Source organism: Pristis pectinata, chromosome 19 (assembly GCF_009764475.1).
Source record: "Pristis pectinata isolate sPriPec2 chromosome 19, sPriPec2.1.pri, whole genome shotgun sequence".
NCBI lineage: Eukaryota > Metazoa > Chordata > Chondrichthyes > Rhinopristiformes > Pristidae > Pristis > Pristis pectinata.
The window spans coordinates 10248613-10267682 of NC_067423.1; the positions used below are offsets into that span (position 1 = coordinate 10248613).

Here is a 19070-nt window from a genome sequence, read left to right on the forward strand (position 1 = left end):
TTTGGGCACGTAAAGTAAGTAGACTATAACCGGGTTCCAGCTTGCACGCACTGTAATCAGATACTGTTACGAGTGATTGCCGAAAGAGGCTTAGTGTTTGGGCAGTTGCGCAGAAAGATCAGATGTACTTTACCAGTCCTAGAAAAGACTGCGGTCGACACCATATCTAAATAAAGGTGCAACTGGCGTGGTTTGTTAGTTCTAAACTGCTATACAATTGGAACATTGTTATCTTGCCAGGTGTTGTAGAACTTTATTGCATTTACAAAATGCTAGTGCATGTTGCTCGTTGCCAGTGGAATGTCAATGACTCGATACCTGATATAATTTTATGAGCGTAGAATAATGGGTGCCCATCTGGTTTCTACTAAATAAGAACAAAAATGCTTGAAACTTCTGCCCCACACAAAATGTGGTCCTAAAACCAATATCCAACGTTTTTGAAGTCAGTTCAAAGCTTTTTAAAAAGAACCAACACATTAGTTGTACCTTTTTATTCCTTCATCCCTGGCCAAAGTTATCCGCATTCCGTTGGAGAATGCGGTGTTCAAGACCTGTACCTTAGTAATCTGGTGTATGCATGGACGTGGGAGTTAATTTTAGTTTGAGCTATTTTATGTAATTGACTTTAAATTGACAATTATGAGGCATACCTTGATTCAAACTGTTATGCCTTTTTACAGTCGATATCTAAATGTACAAAAAAGCCATTTTACTTAGACATTTGATGATGGTGTGGCGGGGTGGAATTTACTCGCGTTTAACCTTTATCACTGTCTTTTTGATCATTAGAGTCTGAGCTTGCTGTGTTTTGTTGAGAATCTGTTAGAAATGACCTGATGGTTCTTTGTAAGACTGATCATGTTAGTGTTAGTTCAAATGTCTTTTATAGTGTTTATATTGGAGCCATTATTTCCTTTCAATGCGAACAGGCAGTGGCTCTTTTTTTTCTGAAGCAGTGTTTTGTGCCCCTTCTGTTCTCCTGTTCCATTTTCCAGTTTGGTGATACTTTGCTAACGATAATGCAAAAACCTGAAGCTTTGTTGTTCTCAGACCTCTTCTAAAAACGTTGCCAGTTCTGTTTGTTCTTATTTTGTGCCATACAAGGACCTTGCTGTAAAACATTATTTCTAAAATCCATCCAGGATTTGATGAAAGTGGTCATTGTTCTTTAATGCATTACTGGATTCTCATACAGCCAAAATGTTCGGCTTCAACAGACTGAGAGGAAAATGATAGAGAACATTGAAGCATTCTTCCTTCATATTTTCTTCCTTTCTTCCATTCCTTTTGCTGAGGTTTGTAGAAAGAAATTCTATCATGTCCAAGCCTGTCTAAGAAGAACTGCTCTACCAGCTTTTTATCTGTAGCTCTGAGTACACATGCAGGCACCTCTTAAAATGTTCCTGCCTCTGCCAGCCTGATAGGGGTCTGAAACACTGCTCATTACCCTATGGGTGGGGGGGGGGGAATAAAAAGTCCTCTCTCCTCTAATCTGGGCCTGTCTCACCTTAGTTAAGAGAAACAGATACTTTCTACTTATACTTTCCAGGTCTCTTGTATCTCCTAAGTCGTTTCCTTCACCCCCCCCACCCCGTTGACCATTTGTTTTTTAATAATAAACCAATACTAATAATATCTATGAAGCCAGTTATGCATTCAGGTGGTAAGTAGTTTTTCTGGAGTACTAGCTATTTTATTGACTTGTAAAGTTTTTGCTTCTCCTTTTATTCTGGAAAAATTGCTCTGCAGCTCTCTGGCTAATTGGCCAGACTTTCAAGGTATGAGGAGAGACAGAAAATCAGAACCTAACTACAATCCATGTAGTTTTGTTGGCTTGCATATTCTGACTATGTTGTGTTAGCAGGCTGCAGTTTGAATGAGTTTGTGTTTGGGAAGCAAATCTAATAAGAAGTGACATCCTGGAACTACTTTGAGATTATCATAAATTGAAAGGGTGACATAGAGCACTTAGGGGAAAAAATAAGTTTGCCAGAAAGGAATGTATCATGTAAAATCTAGAGGACATTAGAATAAGAAAATGGTTGTGAATGAAATCTGATGTCTTAAAATAATGCATCTTTAGTAGTGAACCAGCTCCACTAACTTAAAACTAGTGCAAGTCTGGGTGGGAAAAAAACTTTCTGATCTTCAAATTTAATCAACATTAAAATGGGTTTCCCTGACCATGACACACCACAAGGCCTTGGGTTAACCAGTTTCAGCCAGTGTAGCACTGGGGACAGTACAGATGCCCTTTCCAACAAAATCAACTCATCTGTTGTGAGTTACGAGGAATTTATTTCCATTTACCAAGATATAGTTGGTGCGTAATCTTTCTAAAAAGCTCTAGTTCCTGCCAATGCAGGAAGATGTGAAACAAACCAAAAGCCTAGTTTTCATGACTTAAGGTTATGATGATGGTTAGACAAAATATTGACCTATTAGTGAAGAAACTGTATCCATGGTGTTGGGGATATGTTTAAATTCGAAATAATGTATCCTGTTTTAATATCTTAGGTAGCATTTTATCATGAGAGAAGGTTGGAAATTATTGTTTGTATAATAAGACTGAGAATAGTTCCTAATTAGGTGTTAAGATGTAATCAATGGAGTCATTTAAAGGAATCGGGAGTAACCTGCAAATTACTTTTCTAGTTTAAATTGCATCAGATGAAACTACATTTTCTCAAACAATGTACTTCAAACTGCTACTCATGGACCATAGAACACCCTCATTTATTGAACCTCCTTTAACACAAAGCACTGCTATTTGCTTGTAATTGTTAAGGATTAATGACTAACAAACAGGTTAAGGGATTGGAGGCAATTTATGGCAGTAGGGAAGGCCAGTGATTGACTTTTGGAATCCCCCCTAATTGTTTGGACTATACACCCAAGTTTCATAGTTTGGAGGCAGTAGCATTTGGAAGTACAAACTATGCAAAAGGGGTGCAATGGCAGAGGAAATTTAATACCATGTATAAGGTGCTCAGCAAGGAAAGAAGTGGGCGATAAACTGACATCAAAATACTCTGCTTTAAGTAGATGAAGAATAACATGCTTGCTAGTGGCATGTAAGTGGGTCTTGCAACATGGTCATTGGTAATCCAGAAAGATAAACAAGTATGAGACTTTAATCATGGCAGTTTGAGAATTTGAATCCATTTTTTAAGTGTGTTAATAAAGTTTGAATGAAGTTTGCTCAGTTTTTCCGGCACCCAGTTTCTTGAACTTTTAGGAGAAGAAACTTTATTCAGTCTGCCCATCATGCTATGCAGGTTATGCACAGATATGGTGTGGGCAGTAGAATAAGATAATGAAGATGATAGTACATCTAGTAGAGCTGCTGTGCCACAGCTCCAGCATCCTGGGTTCAATCCTAACCTCTGCTGTGTGTGTAGGTTGGTAATTCACTGTAAATTGCCCCTAATGTATATGGGTGGTGGAACCAATGGGGACGTGGGGAGAATAGTACAGGAGTCGTATTGCTCTATGAGCTGGCATAGACTTAATGGGCCAAATAATCTTCTATGTTGTAAAGAAAGATGGTTAATTTCCCAGTACCCTCAAGTTTGCTATCAAACCATTAGAAGGAACTGCAAGAAAGAAAGTAGCCCATGATCATTATACCAAGGACAACCAATAATATAGTCTGGCAGAACATTTAAGTCCACTTTTATGGTCTCTGAATGCATGAGAGGAATTCAAGACTAATGAGAGTGAATTTTTGTTAACTTGTTAATAGGACTTGAGGTGAGGGAGAAACTAAAGTTGGGCTTTTATCCTTCGAAATGGAGCTGGAATGTCACTTCTCAGGGTATGAAATGGAAGAACATTGGTTCTGTATGATGAAGTTCTTGGTATACAGTTTAAGCAACAAATGTTTTTATTTTCCCAGATGGATTGAATTTGGAGGAAATGCTTCCAAAGTATTATCCAGTACTATTATCTTTTCTAGGAAACAGTGTTGAGAGATTTAGTATTTTTCCCACTATTCCCACTGATCCTGTCTAACCACCTACTGTAGTTAGCAATTGGCAAAACTTTGTAATGAAATTCTTCGAATGAATTACTAAAAACTGAAGATGATATATGATGGAATTTTTCTTGCTACAGGATGCACATTTTAGAAATTTCCATATCCTTTGCAAAGTTAACAGTTTCAATTTTTGGAGCTTCCTGTTCAGCCAAATCAGTTTCATTTCAATGTGATAGTTAATTCTGATGCCATTTCTGGGAAATGGTATGAGTCTACACATGAACATCTCTAAAATGACCAGTGCAAGGTATGGCACTGTATTAGTTAAAGAACTGTGTTTAATAACTGTAATGCAGCAAAATAACTTCCTTGCTCTTTTCTGAATGTGCACTTTCTAGCTGTTACAGTTCTTTGGGTGTTTAAAACTTTCCTAGGTCTATCTAATCTCATCTATGTAAATCTTGTTGAGGTCAAAAGGTGTCTGACTTTGGCATGTCTTCTAATCTGCTCTCATGTAGCATATGAGAGCAAAAAAAATTGCTCTTACACTCTTTAGAAAGTTATTAATAGAAAATATTTTCTCTTGTCCTCATTATGAACTTCCCTGATTTTGTAATCCACTTATAATTGAACTCCAAATAAAACTGGTCTTCCATTGGTGACAGAGGCACATGGGAAATGCACCAATTCATTGGGCTGAGGAGAGGTGAGTGGTTGGAGTGCACACATCATCCACTTGCTGGGAGTACAGTTTTGGTCGTCTTAAGTAGTGGGGAAAGTTTTATCCCTCACTTGCTACAACTTCAGCATTGCACATAATTATCTGTATGTGTGTGTTTGCTTAAATGTTGGTTCATTTCTGTAGCTGCCATTGCAAAACTAATTTTCCAAATAAAGTTATCATGCATTTATTTGATGGTAGTGTTCCTGATAAAACAATACCATCAAAGAGATGCATGCCAACTTCATTTTGCCATTGACAATTGAGAGTTGCGAATCTCTTTAAATGGATGCTATGCTATATGTCAGTGAGTGCAAAGAATTCACAAATCAATAGAAACAAAGGAGCAGATTTGTCTTGATGCAGAACCCTTCTTGCTCGGGTGGGTGGTGAGGGAACACTTGAAATGATCTGTCCTCCCATTGTGGGAATTATTCCTGTTACTTGTCTTTAGTCAACAGTTTGAATTGGAAATTGCTGCTAATTTGAATTTCAGTAGGTGGTGTTGAAAGTTGGAATTAACATTTACAAAGAGAGATTGTGCACCAAGAATGAAAAGAGAGCATTTCAAATTAGTTTACATCATGATTTCACTTTTTTTTATGTTTCCATATCCATTTAACATTTTTCCCCCATTGCCAGGATTAAACAATTAGCAGTTAAGTGTTGCTGCCAAACACTTGTACCATTTCTCGTTTCTAGAATTAATGGTTGTTTCTTTTTAGTCCGTCTCCACCCTTCAATAGAAGAGGTTCCCAAAATCAAATCCAGCAAGTTGATGGTGCTGTGTGATGCTTGTATTTGTAACACTAAATATAATATATAAACAGCCATGATTGTAGAATGTTTTATTGAGAAGACAGTATTTTCAAGTACCCCTCAGAGGACTGGAATCATTAGTGTGTTAGTAATTTTGTTACTTCTGACTTTATTATAATAAGGTTTAATATGCTTTAGTTGAGGTAGCACTCTCAGTTGCTGGGTCCTAACAAGATGGTATTCATAACTGACCTCTTAGCAAGCAATCTGTGAAGTGACACTAAACTGATCGTAGGCTGCAAAGTTAGGTAATAGAGAATGTGATAAATAGAAGCTCAAAAAAAATAGAATATCACGAGTCAATAGAGAAAAGGGAAATAAAGTCACATGGAATATAAGATTTGCATGGAAATATTCCTCTAATCAATGTCACTCCCGAGGACCTTTATCTGTGCTACTCATCCAAAAATGGGTGTCCAAGATTTGATAATGTGGCTCTTTAACATTATCAATTTACATGCCAAGAATTTGTTTCTTTTGTGGTGTATGAGATCCAACAATTTAAAATTCTAACTGCCCTGTTATGTATTATTGGTAAAACTCTGAAATTGCAAAATAACATCCTGATGTGTATACAGATTTAAAATTGAGTTTCCTTTGAAGCAACAATGACATTTTTCAGATTTCCATTCTCTATCCAAGATGAAAGATTGCATAAGCTATATATCAAGTGGAATTGGTAGATTTTACATGTACTTCTGCCTTGCAAGCTTGATGTTAAATTGCAAACCAAATATGCCTTGTAACTATTTCTTGATTACTTAATCAGATTGAATCTTCAATTGACCAGTGTTTTAAGCTGAAAAAAATGAGGTCACTTTTAAGGAACTACCCACATCCACATTGTGAATGTAGAAGCAAAGTGTAATCCAAAACCACCAGAGGGGAAGAAGTCTCTTTCTAAAAACGTCTCACTTGAGCAAGCTGTAAAGAGCTGGGAAGTGTTCTTTTTTTCAATGTAACACTTCAGGGTATGTGTCCTCAATTTACAAATCTATTTTGCTGTAATGAATAGTACCAAAACACTCATAAATCAAAGGCTAGTTGGAGTGCATTATGAAATTTTACTTCAACATTTGCCAGAAATACAGCCCTTTCATAAATCAAGAGAATTTAATATGAGAACAGAAGACACGAGCCCCTGGTTTAAATTTTCATTACATATGCCAATTTGTTCTTCTGTCTTAAAAAGTCATTGCTCATTCCTAGAATTGCATCTGCTTGTTTCAAGGTGCATTCTGAGCCATCAACACCTGTGACCATACTCAGCTTCATCTTTAAAATGAACTTCCTTGTTTCAGCAACAAAATCATATATCCATACAAAACTGGCGCTTCAAGCTGTTGTGTAGCTAGCTGTGGCAATATATAAACAACATGGGCAATGTACAAGAATACCATTTTGTAGAAAAGGGATTATTTGTGGCAGCAACACAGATGTTTAGAAGTGTTGCTGCTGCAAATTACTTTGCTTTAGATATTGTTGAAATTTTTGGACTTAAGTTTATCTTGGGGGTATGCAGCCCACTTGATGATATCATTGAGCAGCTTGCCAGTTGATGCGTGGGCAAATCTGGCAGTTCATCTGCAGGTGGATCCTATTAAGTGGATGATTTTTTTTTCTGGCAACATAAATGGAACTACGTTCTGATACTGAAAGAGAATGAAAAAAATCATAAATTAACTTTTTGCAACATTTAAAGGAGGACTTGTTTATCCTGACTCTAGTAGGCAAATAGAGCTTTTCTCAATGCCTAAGGGTCTTCAAAAGGAGTAGGAATGGTTAGTTCCTGGCGTCTTTTGTTTCACAGAAGCCTTGGCCTCAACCAAAAAAGGATGTGGGATGATGGCACCAGTAAGGATTCCATTGTTATCTTCTTGGGGGGAGTGGAGAGGAGATGGAGGAAGGTTGTAGGGAGGCCAAAATCTGCCTGATTTCACTGACCCAAGGGAATTATTGTCTTCAATGAATGTGCTTGAAGTTAAGATCATGAGGCACATTCAAGCTATGTGCCTCTGTATTACAGACTGTGTCAAGTATACCTCGGACATGAGGACAATATGGTTTAACCAGGCAAAGTAGTAGTTTTTCTCATTGCACTTAGTTCTGAATACATACATTAAATTGTGCTGGAAATATTCAGTGATATAATTTTGCATGTTTTGACAAAGATCCTCCACCCTGAATGAACCATTTCCTCTCCTTCAAATTATGGCCTGAGTTGAGCTGTGTATTTCCTCCAGTTTGATTGCCTTCATCCGAGTTTTCAACTTGTCTTGCAATACAGATATTTAAAATGGATAAGAGTCTGGGTAAGCAACGCAAGTGACTTTTGCCTTCCTTCAGCAACATAACTACTGTAACAGCACCGGAGAATCACTGAATATGGGTGTCAGAAATGCTACATGTATCTTGTGTGGCCTTTGTTGTATTTTTAGGATAACACCATCAAACAGCTGGTTGGGGAGAGGAACATTACTACTGAGCTCTCTTCTCAAATGTCTATATGCCAAAATGATAGGAAGTGATTGATATTACAGTCTAATTTGACACCAGTCAGCTGTTCTTTGTTAGATATTCTGTTGCCATCTGCAATCAGAGTTTCCTCTATCTCTTTTTAAAAAAAAATTGTTACATCTATGGCTTGTGGCACTTTCTACTGAGGAAATGCATTCAGTAATAAACACACAGTATGCTGGCCTAAAAAAAAGCAGAGGTGCTGATCAATTTCTTGTGCTACCTTTTAATTTCTACTTTCACTTCTAAACCTAGCCTGTCATGGATTTTGACCCTTAACTGGTTGTGCTTTAGAGATGGGAATAAGTGGCAGAACAGTACAGAAGTTGCAAATTTGGGTTTCAGTTTACCCATCTTGTTACCTTAATTTTAAATATAAAACTGTATCATTTAAGAACAAAAGCAAATTTTCTGTTTTTGGAAGTTAAATGTTGGCCATGGCTGAATTTATTTATGCAGGCATCACTGGTTCATACCTGGTGATGCTGTTTTGTCGCTGTACAGAATGTTGGAGCAAGCTTAGCTTCTGAACCTCTTAGTATTCCTCTGTCTAATTATTGTTTGAAAATTCAGCTTGAAAATAATTGTGGTCTGACATGCTATGAGTATTATTGGCATACAAATTAGTGGAATCTGTTACTTCTAGGAAGCTTGTTCTTGATCATACATACAGATCATCTTTTAATTTGGATCCCAGGAACTACTTCCTGATAGTTAATGCATTTAGATTTGTTTTCTGTAGCTTGGTGGGAAATTAACAGATCCTAGTGAAACTAGACCTATAATTCTGTCACTGGACTCCAGAAAGCTGATTTGCTGTCATTAATTGCAGGAGCTTGCTAATTCTTCCTGCTTTCCCAGAAATTGAAGTGAAAGCGTTCTCAACTCCAAAAAGCCTAGGCCATCCCATGAAATCCAATCACTAAGTGAATTTCATTTGTATTTGCTTTTCTATTGCTTTGTCTCCAAAATGGTATTGTATAATTAGTTAAAGATTCAAATAAAATCCAGGGTTGCTGGTGCCACTGACTTTGAAAATATATTTTTAACATTATTTCTGACTGCTTGATATCCACTCTGAAAAACCAGTGCCACTATCATTGCACAACCAGTTTATCTAAGTCAAAAGGAAAGTTAACTTTGGACAAGGTTGGTTACCAGGTTGCTAATAAAATTGAATTAAGCAAGGTAACAAAACAAAAATAAAGAATTTCCTTTTTCAAAGCTCAAATCTCGTGTGTCAAGAAGAGGCAGGAGCAGAGTGGAGAAGGGCCTGTATTGTTCTTGACGGTTGTTAGTCAAGCAAGAGTTTATTGGCATTGCAGCAAAAATTCAGGTTGGACACAGCTGATAATCTTGTGTCCAAACAGCTGTTCTTCTGACTAGTTCAGTGTTAAATGAGACATGCATTTTAAGAAAAATGATTCTCAGCATTTGCTTGCCCACATAATGTTTGGCAGATTTAAACAAATGTACTATAAACAGCTTTTTATTTGTTTTACAAGTTAACCTGCCATTTAAAACACTAATACAGCATAATTAATACACCTATCTTAGACTGTTGATTTTAGATTAATCTTTTAATTATTGTTCTTTCATTAAACTTTAAATATTAAAGTTGAAGTCATCTGCAGGAAATGAATTGTGTAGTACTACACATTATTTAATCAAGCCATTCAAGGTCAGTTGCAGAATACCCTTTTGAATAGTGAAATGTTAAGCATGTTACTGCCACAGAGCAAACAAATTACATCAAGTCTATGCTAAATGTGACCTGGGCAAATTGTTGCTGGGTTCGGAAATTTTATTCAATTTGGAAGTAAATTCTTGCTTAAAAACTTTCTCTACCTTTGCCTTCACCTCAATTGAAGACCATTATTGTCTTTGCCCAGGGCAGTAGAACTTGCAAAATTGGGCTAAACTAATAACTAGTCATTGTTTTAGTCTGATTTTAAAACATTGAAATCATTTGTATATATGGTTTGTGAGCAGATGTTTTAATTGGCTGAGCTGTTGGCAGCCAAGTTTCCTTGTGTCTCCACAGAAAGTAATGTTCATAAACACTGCTTCTCTAATTACAGGAGCCAAGCAACAAACGGGTCCGACCTTTATCACGAGTGACATCTCTAGCAAATTTAATATCTCCCTCAAAAAATGGAGCAGTCAGACGCTTTGGACAAACATTGCAGGTAATATTTTTTAGACCACTTTAATTCTTGCACCTAACAGTCCTTGCATCTCAGAATTCTGTGCAGGATGGTAAAATGTTTGATTAGCCCAATATCTGCATTAGTCCTCCATCTACTTCAGATGTCAACCACATGACATCTTCTGTCTGTTAGATTGCCCAGGCAGCTTTCATGTGAGTCTTTCCAAGAAATTATCTGCAACCTGCTAAATAGTAAGAAATCACAGAATATCTTGGTCCTGCCCTGCTTAAGATGACCTTATTACCTTCTAACAGGGGTGACTAAATCAAGAGGATCCTTAGCTATGAATCTTCTATATATCAACTGAAATACTGCAAGTTTGTGACTAGTGTTACTATGACCTCCCTTTGCTTCTCATTTGAGATAAATGAAAAGATATGAGACAAGCTGTTGAGGAAAGTCTTCATCGTGAGAACTTGGCATAGTGAATCCAGAGATTAATAATTCTTAATTGCCTTGTTCTGTTTGACTCCCTGTATTTGATGTGCATTAGAGTGGTGGTGTACATGACTGCAATTTACTTCACTGGCTTTCAGTTTTTTTTACTCTAGAACAAAATCAAACATTTAGTGCCTTTTACACATATCTGTGCATCACAAACTTGATTGTAGTTTCTGCCGAAACTCTGAATCACACGTCACTGGATTCCAAGTCTAGTGAGAGTTATTTTGTTACTATGAATAGAACCTAAATCTCTAACTTGCTGCAACTCCAAGTTGATCTCAAATCCAATACAACTTTGTATGAAAAAGGCTGTATCAGTATTTGTTGCATTATAATTGAGACGTACTGGCAGTTGTAAATCCTTTATTACACGGTTAATTTAGGGAAGATCTTGACTTGAAGGAAAAGAATTCTCGGGCATTATTTTGTTTAGTTTTGATGCAAACATTTCATGAACTTATCCACCCAAATATCAGTAGCAGCTTTGAAGGCCTTCAACTGTTGGGGATGTTGTTGGCACCGAGAAAGCACAGAGAGACAACTTCTAAATTGACCATTCCACAAAGGCAGTGTCAAGTTCAGTACAGTACACAAGCTGTCTTCAAAACATGACAAATTTTAGTTGCTTCATTCTTGTATGCACTTTCAGAATGCTAACTGATCCAATTTCTCCATCTGCAGAGATCCATCACTTTCCGTAGCGACAACAAATCTCCAGGTTGCACTCAAAAGGTGTTCAGCAAAGTTTCAGCACCAACCCCACCTAAAAGGCGAAACAGCAAATTGTGGTCGGAGACTCTTGACATGAACACAAAGCAGAACTTCTCTTCGAAGGAAATTAAACGACAAGAGGTATGAAGTACATGTCATAAAACAAAATCACTTTTACCCCTGTAAGAAAATAAAAATGTGGACACTTCAAAATAGCTTAGTGCTTAATTAAAGGAAGATACTTAAATTGATAATTTAAGGGTTTCTTTTAAAGAATGTTGAAACTTTTCTACATGCAAACTCTCAGGATAATGATGGAATTATTCAGAGGATATTCAACCATTTTTGGGTCAGTCTCTTGTTTAATTTGGCCTTCCACTGCTGTCATTTGATCCAAGTTATACAGATATGTTTGCTTTTCTCAGGACAGTTAACTTTATTTGGACATAACACCAAATTGAAATGTTTCTGTGTGTTAATTCTGCACTTATATGCAAAGTGTGCTTGTTAATTGTGACTAGCTGCTTCAGTTGTGTGGATAACATTGTATACTTTACCCTTTCAATTCAACTATAATTGGTTCAGCTTTAGCCAAATTTAAAACACTCAAATGGAATTAGTTGAAGTCATCCATGAAAACATGCTATTCTTTGCACAGTTGTTTCATGTCAAGTATATGTCATTTATGTTTTATTTTTATTTCTCAGGCTATATTTGAGCTTTTTCGAGGGGAACAAGATTTAATTGAAGACCTAAAATTAGCAAGGAAGGTCAGTATAAAGCTGAAAGCATAAAATCCTTGTTTAGATACAAATCAACTGAAGTAATTTGAGAAGAGCCTTCAATTGTGTGTATATTAAAAAGAAAGTTACTCTTTGAGATTCACTTTTATGTAAATAAAAATTCCTAATTATTTAGCTTGTTGACTCAGATGATAATATAAAAAAGGTCCATGGTGTGGAATTTAGCAATGTAATGCAATACAAGAGGGCATGGCTTTTAAGTAATGAGTGGGAAGTTCAAGGGAGATATCAGAGGAAGGTTTTTTAAACCAGAGAGTGGTTGGGGCATGGAATCCACTGCCTGGGGTGGTGGTGGAGGCAGGTATGCTGGTCAAATTCAAGAGATTACTAGATAAGCATATGGAGGAATTTAAAATAGAGGGGTATGTGGGAGGAAGGGGTTAGATAGTCTTGGGTGAGGTTTAAAGGTTGGCACAACATTGTGGGCCGAGGGGCCTGTATTGTGCTGTATAGTTCTATGTAATACAATTTGCATTGTAGCAAAATCTGGATGCTTCAGTACTAACTTTTTAGTTATTTAAAAACATTAGTTTTATTTTTTGTATTGCATTCATTGTTGCAAAATGAGATTCTGATTAGCAGATACTTTTGCTATTTAAAACTTGAGAGAATTGTTTTAATACTCACTGCACTCATCTGTTTGCATAGGCTTATCATGACCCTATGTTGAAGTTGTCCATCATGACAGAAGAAGAATTAACCCAGATATTTGGAGCTCTTGATTCTTATATCCCTCTGCATGAAGGTGAATATGTTTTGATGATTTATCAATAGGGGAATAATGGTAGTCTTAATAGTGTCATTTGTCAATTCCAAATGCAAGGTAATTCAAGTCAAATTAACACTTCATTGATGAGCAGCACAAGGCTCTGATAAAGGGAATTGCCCATAATAAGAACAAAATCTCTCAACCGTTATTACTATTGTACTTCCAAGTAGCAGAACTAGTACACTGTCTAAATTATTCAGAAGGTTTCGTGATGAATTAACTTCCAATTTAATTGGTCCTAAACTGATCTTGCATTGGGAAACATGTGTAACACTTGAGCTTTTCCAAAATCATCTTTGAAATTAGAATTTTTGAGGTGTTGATTATGATGCATGCTGCTGACAACTAAATTAATGTGCTTGTTTTCATCCAGAACTGCTAACCAACCTTGCTAAAGTCACAAAACAAGATGGAACAGTAGAAGAAATTGGTCACATTCTTGTGAATTGGGTAAGTTGTTTTTAAAATCATTCCATGAGGAAATAATGCTAGTTTTTCAGAATAAAATACAATTTAACTTTAATAGCTCCCATCATCAAAAGATTTAATTGATTCTGTTTTGTTAGTATGACATAACATAGTAATTGATATAAAATGGAGAATTTGATGTCACCAGTGGATAAATGGGGAGGGCCTTTCTCTTGTTCAAGTGTAATGTAAATCAATTTCAGGATCCACCACGGAACTTTTCATTATGCTCAAGCATGTGTTCTTTGTGTCCAGTTGCCAAGGCTTGATGAATACAAAGAATACTGCAGTAACCAACTGGCAGCAAAAGCACTCTTGGATCAAAAGAAGCAGGACAAGAGAGTGCAGGATTTCCTTCAGCGCTGCCTGGAGTCACCCTTCAGCAGGAAGTTGGACCTTTGGAGTTTCCTGGATATTCCTCGCAGTCGTTTGGTTAAATACCCACTGCTGTTGAAGGAGATTTTACGGCACACGCCTGGTGGCCACTCAGACCAGAAGAGTCTGGAGGATGCAGTAAGTACCTGTTTGTACAGGATATAGCAGCATAGTTAATGTGAGCATTAACTTTTTCCTCGAGCCCAACCCATGCGTCATATTCTGTATGACTTGTAGAATAAGGAAATCATTTAGCCTATTGCTCCTACATTTGTCCTGACACTCAACTGGATCAATCTGTTGTCAAAAAGGAGCATTTGATGCATAGGAAGCAAATTCAAATATTCTCCATGCTTAAAGAACATGTTGGCCTCTCAATAGTCATGTGAGGTGAGGATTTGCCTTGCCCTTGTGAAATATTACTGTCTCCTTGTGCTAATACATCTGTACATCTTTCCCATTGTTTCCAATTTCCTGATATGAAAGTGATAGGCATATTAATGGTAGGGATCAAAGTAAATTCTCTGAATGTTTTGATTCCAATTTATATTTTAATCATTACAATTTTGTTTAGATTGTGCTTCTTAAATCTTAGTTTTTTAATATTTGTGTACAGTTTATTGCACTTGCTGATGGTTAGATTTTGCTTTTTAGATTGCCATCATTCAAGCAGTTCTATCAGACATTAATGTGAAAAAAGGAGAGTCTGATTGTCAGTACTACATTGACAAGCTGGACTACCTGGATGAAAGACAGAAGGATCCACGAATTGAAGGCAGCAAAGCCCTCCTTTGTCATGGGGAGTTGCGAAATAACCGGGGAACGGTACGTTTAGTTACCTCTAATCATTGGTATACTTAAGCCCTACCACAGCCAAAACAAAATACTGGTAATGTTGCCCACAGGTTATTACATTTTTTAAATTTATTAAATGACCTATGTGTTTTTTGTAATGAAAAATAATGTTTTGACTTTTTTCTCCATTCCAGAAACTGTATGTCTTTTTATTCCAAGAAGTCTTAGTACTGACTCGCCCAGTATCCCGCAATGACCGTCAGTGTTACCAAGTATACCGCCAACCAATGCCTGTTAAAGATCTTCTGCTAGAGGATCTTCAAGATGGTGATACCAAAATGGGTGGGTCATTCAGAGGAGCCTTCAGCAATTCTGACAAAGGTAAGCTGAGGCTTGCTATTGAATGTAGTGGCCAAGTAGATTCTGATTTGTAGCACTAAGGTATCTTGCTATGCTTTATTTAGTACTTAAAATGTGGAGAATTGCATTGGCTTCATGTCTGTTTACCACATCTCAAGAAGTGAGATGAACATTCTCTGCCTATTGTTTGACCAGATTAGAAAATATTTGCTAATTGAAATACTTTAAGAATTGGTAATGTTTATAGTGTTAAATTTGTATACTGTCAAGATTTGTTTTAGTTGTAATGCCTGTAAAGTCCAGTTAAAGGAAAATTCTAACCTTAACTTTTTATTCATTACCACTAAAACTTATTTGTTCTTGTATCCACAGCTAAAAACATCTTCAAAGTTCGTTTCCAACATGCGACACAAGGACAGTCATCGCATACGCTACAAGCCAATGACATTTACAACAAGCAGCAGTGGATGAATTGCATACGAAATGCCATATCACTCTACCAGTCAGCACCTCATCCCACAGACCACAAAGAGCTCTCCGAATTAGATGAAGAGCCCGAGCAAGGCTCTCCGCAGATGACAGACCTTCTGCAGGAAGGGCAGACGCCCACCCTCTCTGAAGGGGTGGAAATGGCAGATAGTGGTTCAGAAACTGGCTCCAACATGGACACAAGTGATTCTGAATCGAGCAGCCTGAGAAGTAGCATAGAGAGTGAAGATTCAGTAGAACAGTGTGATTCCATGTCAAAAGGCAGCACAGAAATGATCGAGCAGCAGGATCAAATGACAAAGAGAACAGAAACATTAGTGTGAACACTCCTGTTCTTGGCTTATGAAGTGGACTCTATTTATATTTCTGTACAATGTTTGTACTGTGGTCTAGCACCAAGATTAATTTGCCAGTCTTGTTTTGTTACTCTTTTCTCTCCATATAAAATTTGTTTTTGGCAGCTATTAAATCCAGTCATCTACTGTTGGTTCTTCTCCAAAGTGACTAAATCTCTTAATAACCCAATAGTGGTTTTAAATTACTGGGTTATTTGCTGTAATAGATTTCGGTTTAAAAACCCTGTTTCAGTCTTGTAAAACCCTGTTTCAGTCTTGTAAATGGCATCCTCCTGTCTTAACCAATATTTTTGTATTGTACATTCCCTATGGACATCCATATATCCTGCAGGTATTTTAAAATTTAATTTTTTTTGTAGTTCAATAAATTTTTTGTTACATTTTAATTGAGCAGAGTTCCCAAGTGATATCATTTAGAAGAAAACTTTCTTCAGAGATAAAGTACTTTTGATTTATTATATATACACTTAAGGTTACACAAATTGTCAATCTTTTTGGTGTCATGCAATTGAGCCATTCCTGTAATTGTGTTGAAGACCATTCATCTGCTGTATCAACTTTTTGTCGGTAAAGCATGTAAAAATCGTTTTGTGCTTTGGACTACTGTGAGGGAATTGCCAAGGAATTTTGAAAGGTGCCAGAAAGTTGTAGAAGGTTAGAAGAATGTGTATCTAATGGACTTGAAATGAGCTGCTTGATGGGAAATAATTAGTGATTTGGCCATGATGCAACTGTCTGAAATATTTCACAAGTGGCTGTAAGGTTTAAACAGTCAAAACGTTGCAGTATGGCAGGGTGGGATGGAAATGGCAGCATTAAACGGAACAAGTATTATTGTGTGAGTGAGTGCTGAAATGGAGTCTGGAATGTGACTGTGTATAAGGTACACATGGCAAGGAGGTAAGAGACTGATGGGCATTTCTCTAATGTACAGATTATTGGATTCAAATGTACAATAAAACTGGAAAATAATCTATAATTAGCCAGTGTGTTTTGTGTATTTAACAACTCCTATAACTCAGATTTAACATCCTGTCTCAACAGTTTATCCCTAATATATTTGCATTTAAATGAGTTTATCATAAACTGTGGTTTGATTGAACCACTAGTTTATTTTTTTTAAATCATCTTTGTCTAAGGCTCTATTCAATTTTAGAATAAGTTACACCTTGCAGAAAGAGACCATTTGCCAACTATTTGAAAGAACCATCCAATTCCAATGTCTTAGTCCTACAAAATTTCCCTTTCTTCAGTATGTATCCAGTTCCCTCTAGAACAGGTGCCACTGAGTCATTCTTTTAGACAGTGTTCTGGTTATTCCAGTAAGTTGCTTTGTCTGTCCCCTGTGGATTATGGAATGCTTGCCAGATAAAACAGCAGGTTATTTGCCATCAATACCCTTCCTAATTGTGAGCATCTACTAAATCTCACACTTAATACAAAAGTAAAATACTGCAGAAGCTGGAACTTAAGTAAAATGGAAATTGATCACAAGAGGGTTATCGACTTGGCCAGCTGCATCATGGATGCAACCACCACCCCTGCCCCCCCACCAAATCAAGGACATCTCAAGAAGGTGGCATATACCATTAAGAACTCTCACCATCTGGGACATGCCCTCTTATTACTACCACTAGGGCGGAGGTACGGGAGCCTGAAGACCCAAACTCAATGATTCAGAAACAGCTTCTTCCCCTCTGTCATCAGATTTCTGAACAATCCATGAACACTACCTTATTATTCCTTTTATTTTGCACTTTATTTTTGTAGCTTATAGATTTTTATGTCCTTGCACTCCACTACTACTGCTGCAAAACAACACATTTCACATATGTCAGTGATAATCTGATTCTGCTGTTGGAAGTTTCAGGCAGACAGTAAATGCAGAGAGGGAAAGTTAATTTTTAAGGTCAATGACTTCATGAGAACCCATAAATTTCATTGGTTCAATACTCCAGCTTGAAATCGCAGAGATCCTGCAGATGCTGGAATCTGGAGCAACAACACAAAATGCTGGAGGAACTCTGGTCGGGCAGCATCCATGGCGGGAAATGTGAAGGGTCTCGACCTGAAACGTCAACTGTTTATTTCCCTCCATAGATTATGCCTGACCTGCTGAGTTCTTCCAGCATTTTGTGTCCAGCTGAATTTCTCAATCACTGTATGGAGCATTTTGTGTCTATCATAGGTGACTATAAATACAAGTTACCATTGGTAAGCCTCTGTGCTCTTGTTTTATAGTATTTGACTTTGTATTTTGATACTTATCTGATGATAAAATCCTCTTAACTGGGGCTTTTAAGCATCTGGTTAGGACACTTGGGTTGAAGTTAAGGTAGTAGTGCTGTTGTGTTAAACATATTCCTGTGCCATATTAACCTACTTGAGTTGTATACCACCTCGTTGTTAATAAGTTGGTATTAGGCCATTTTGATGAGTTGTCACCAAGGGGTAGTGGAGCGGCTGGGCCAGATAGTTTGCTGTAGAATGGAGTTAAGGGTGGTCACGAGTCATAGTTGGAATTCTTCTTAAGTGTTTCTTTAGTGGACAGTGACCGTGATAAATTTATCCCTGCTCTTGGCTCTCAATGGTGCCTGAAATGTACCTGACAGTACATAAGAATCTGCATTCCATGGTTATCAGTAAGTTGCTGGACCTCCCTGTGCTTTTCTTATCTGTTATTTGTTCACTAGTTCACTGGTTTCCTGTTGGACCTCAGACTTCGATTACCCACAAACTATCTGGTCCAGCCTTGCTGTCACGCCTGATTGACACCATGTCAAAAAGATCATATGCCAACTGATGAAGGCCCCAGGAGCAGCCACTACCTGTACTGAAGTTCTAAAATTTGATGGGGAGGAACATTAGTCACAAGTTCATTTCTGGCATGCAGGGCGAGTTCAGATACTGCAGTCAAGGCCATCTTGATCCTACTATGGTAACTACAAAGGGCCTTCTCTGCTGCCTCCAAGGGTATCGTTTTTGCCAGGACTTTCCCAGACCCCTCCTCCCAGTGGCTGAAGATGATCTCCCTGAATCACGGTGTGGATTCTGCCCATGAAGATTCACAAGGGCATAATCTGCATTGTGCTTGAGCTCAAATTGAGGAACAGCATCAACCACAATGCATGGCCTTTATTGCCTTCACAAATGTCAACTGAGAGATCGTGGAGCACCCTGCTCAAACTTGGCTGCCAGCAGAAATTTGTCTCAATCTTCTGTCTAATTCAAGATGGCATGCAACCTGTGAT

At 37.4% G+C, this 19070-nt stretch overlaps 1 protein-coding gene across 3 annotated transcripts in view; it reads left to right on the plus strand.

The window, feature by feature from the left end:
• net1 (neuroepithelial cell transforming 1) overlaps positions 1 to 16798 on the plus strand; it is an 84942-nt gene extending 68144 nt beyond the window's left edge. For all 3 annotated transcript variants that reach the window (XM_052034001.1, XM_052034002.1, XM_052034003.1), the window contains 9 exons: positions 10121 to 10228; positions 11375 to 11545; positions 12112 to 12174; positions 12856 to 12952; positions 13350 to 13426; positions 13700 to 13957; positions 14474 to 14644; positions 14809 to 14995; positions 15347 to 16798. In XM_052034001.1, the coding sequence (XP_051889961.1) occupies positions 10121 to 10228; positions 11375 to 11545; positions 12112 to 12174; positions 12856 to 12952; positions 13350 to 13426; positions 13700 to 13957; positions 14474 to 14644; positions 14809 to 14995; positions 15347 to 15786 (1572 nt within the window). In that variant the 3' untranslated portion in view covers positions 15787 to 16798. The remainder of the gene's footprint in view (positions 1 to 10120; positions 10229 to 11374; positions 11546 to 12111; positions 12175 to 12855; positions 12953 to 13349; positions 13427 to 13699; positions 13958 to 14473; positions 14645 to 14808; positions 14996 to 15346) is intronic.
• The last annotated feature ends 2272 nt before the right edge of the window (positions 16799 to 19070 follow it).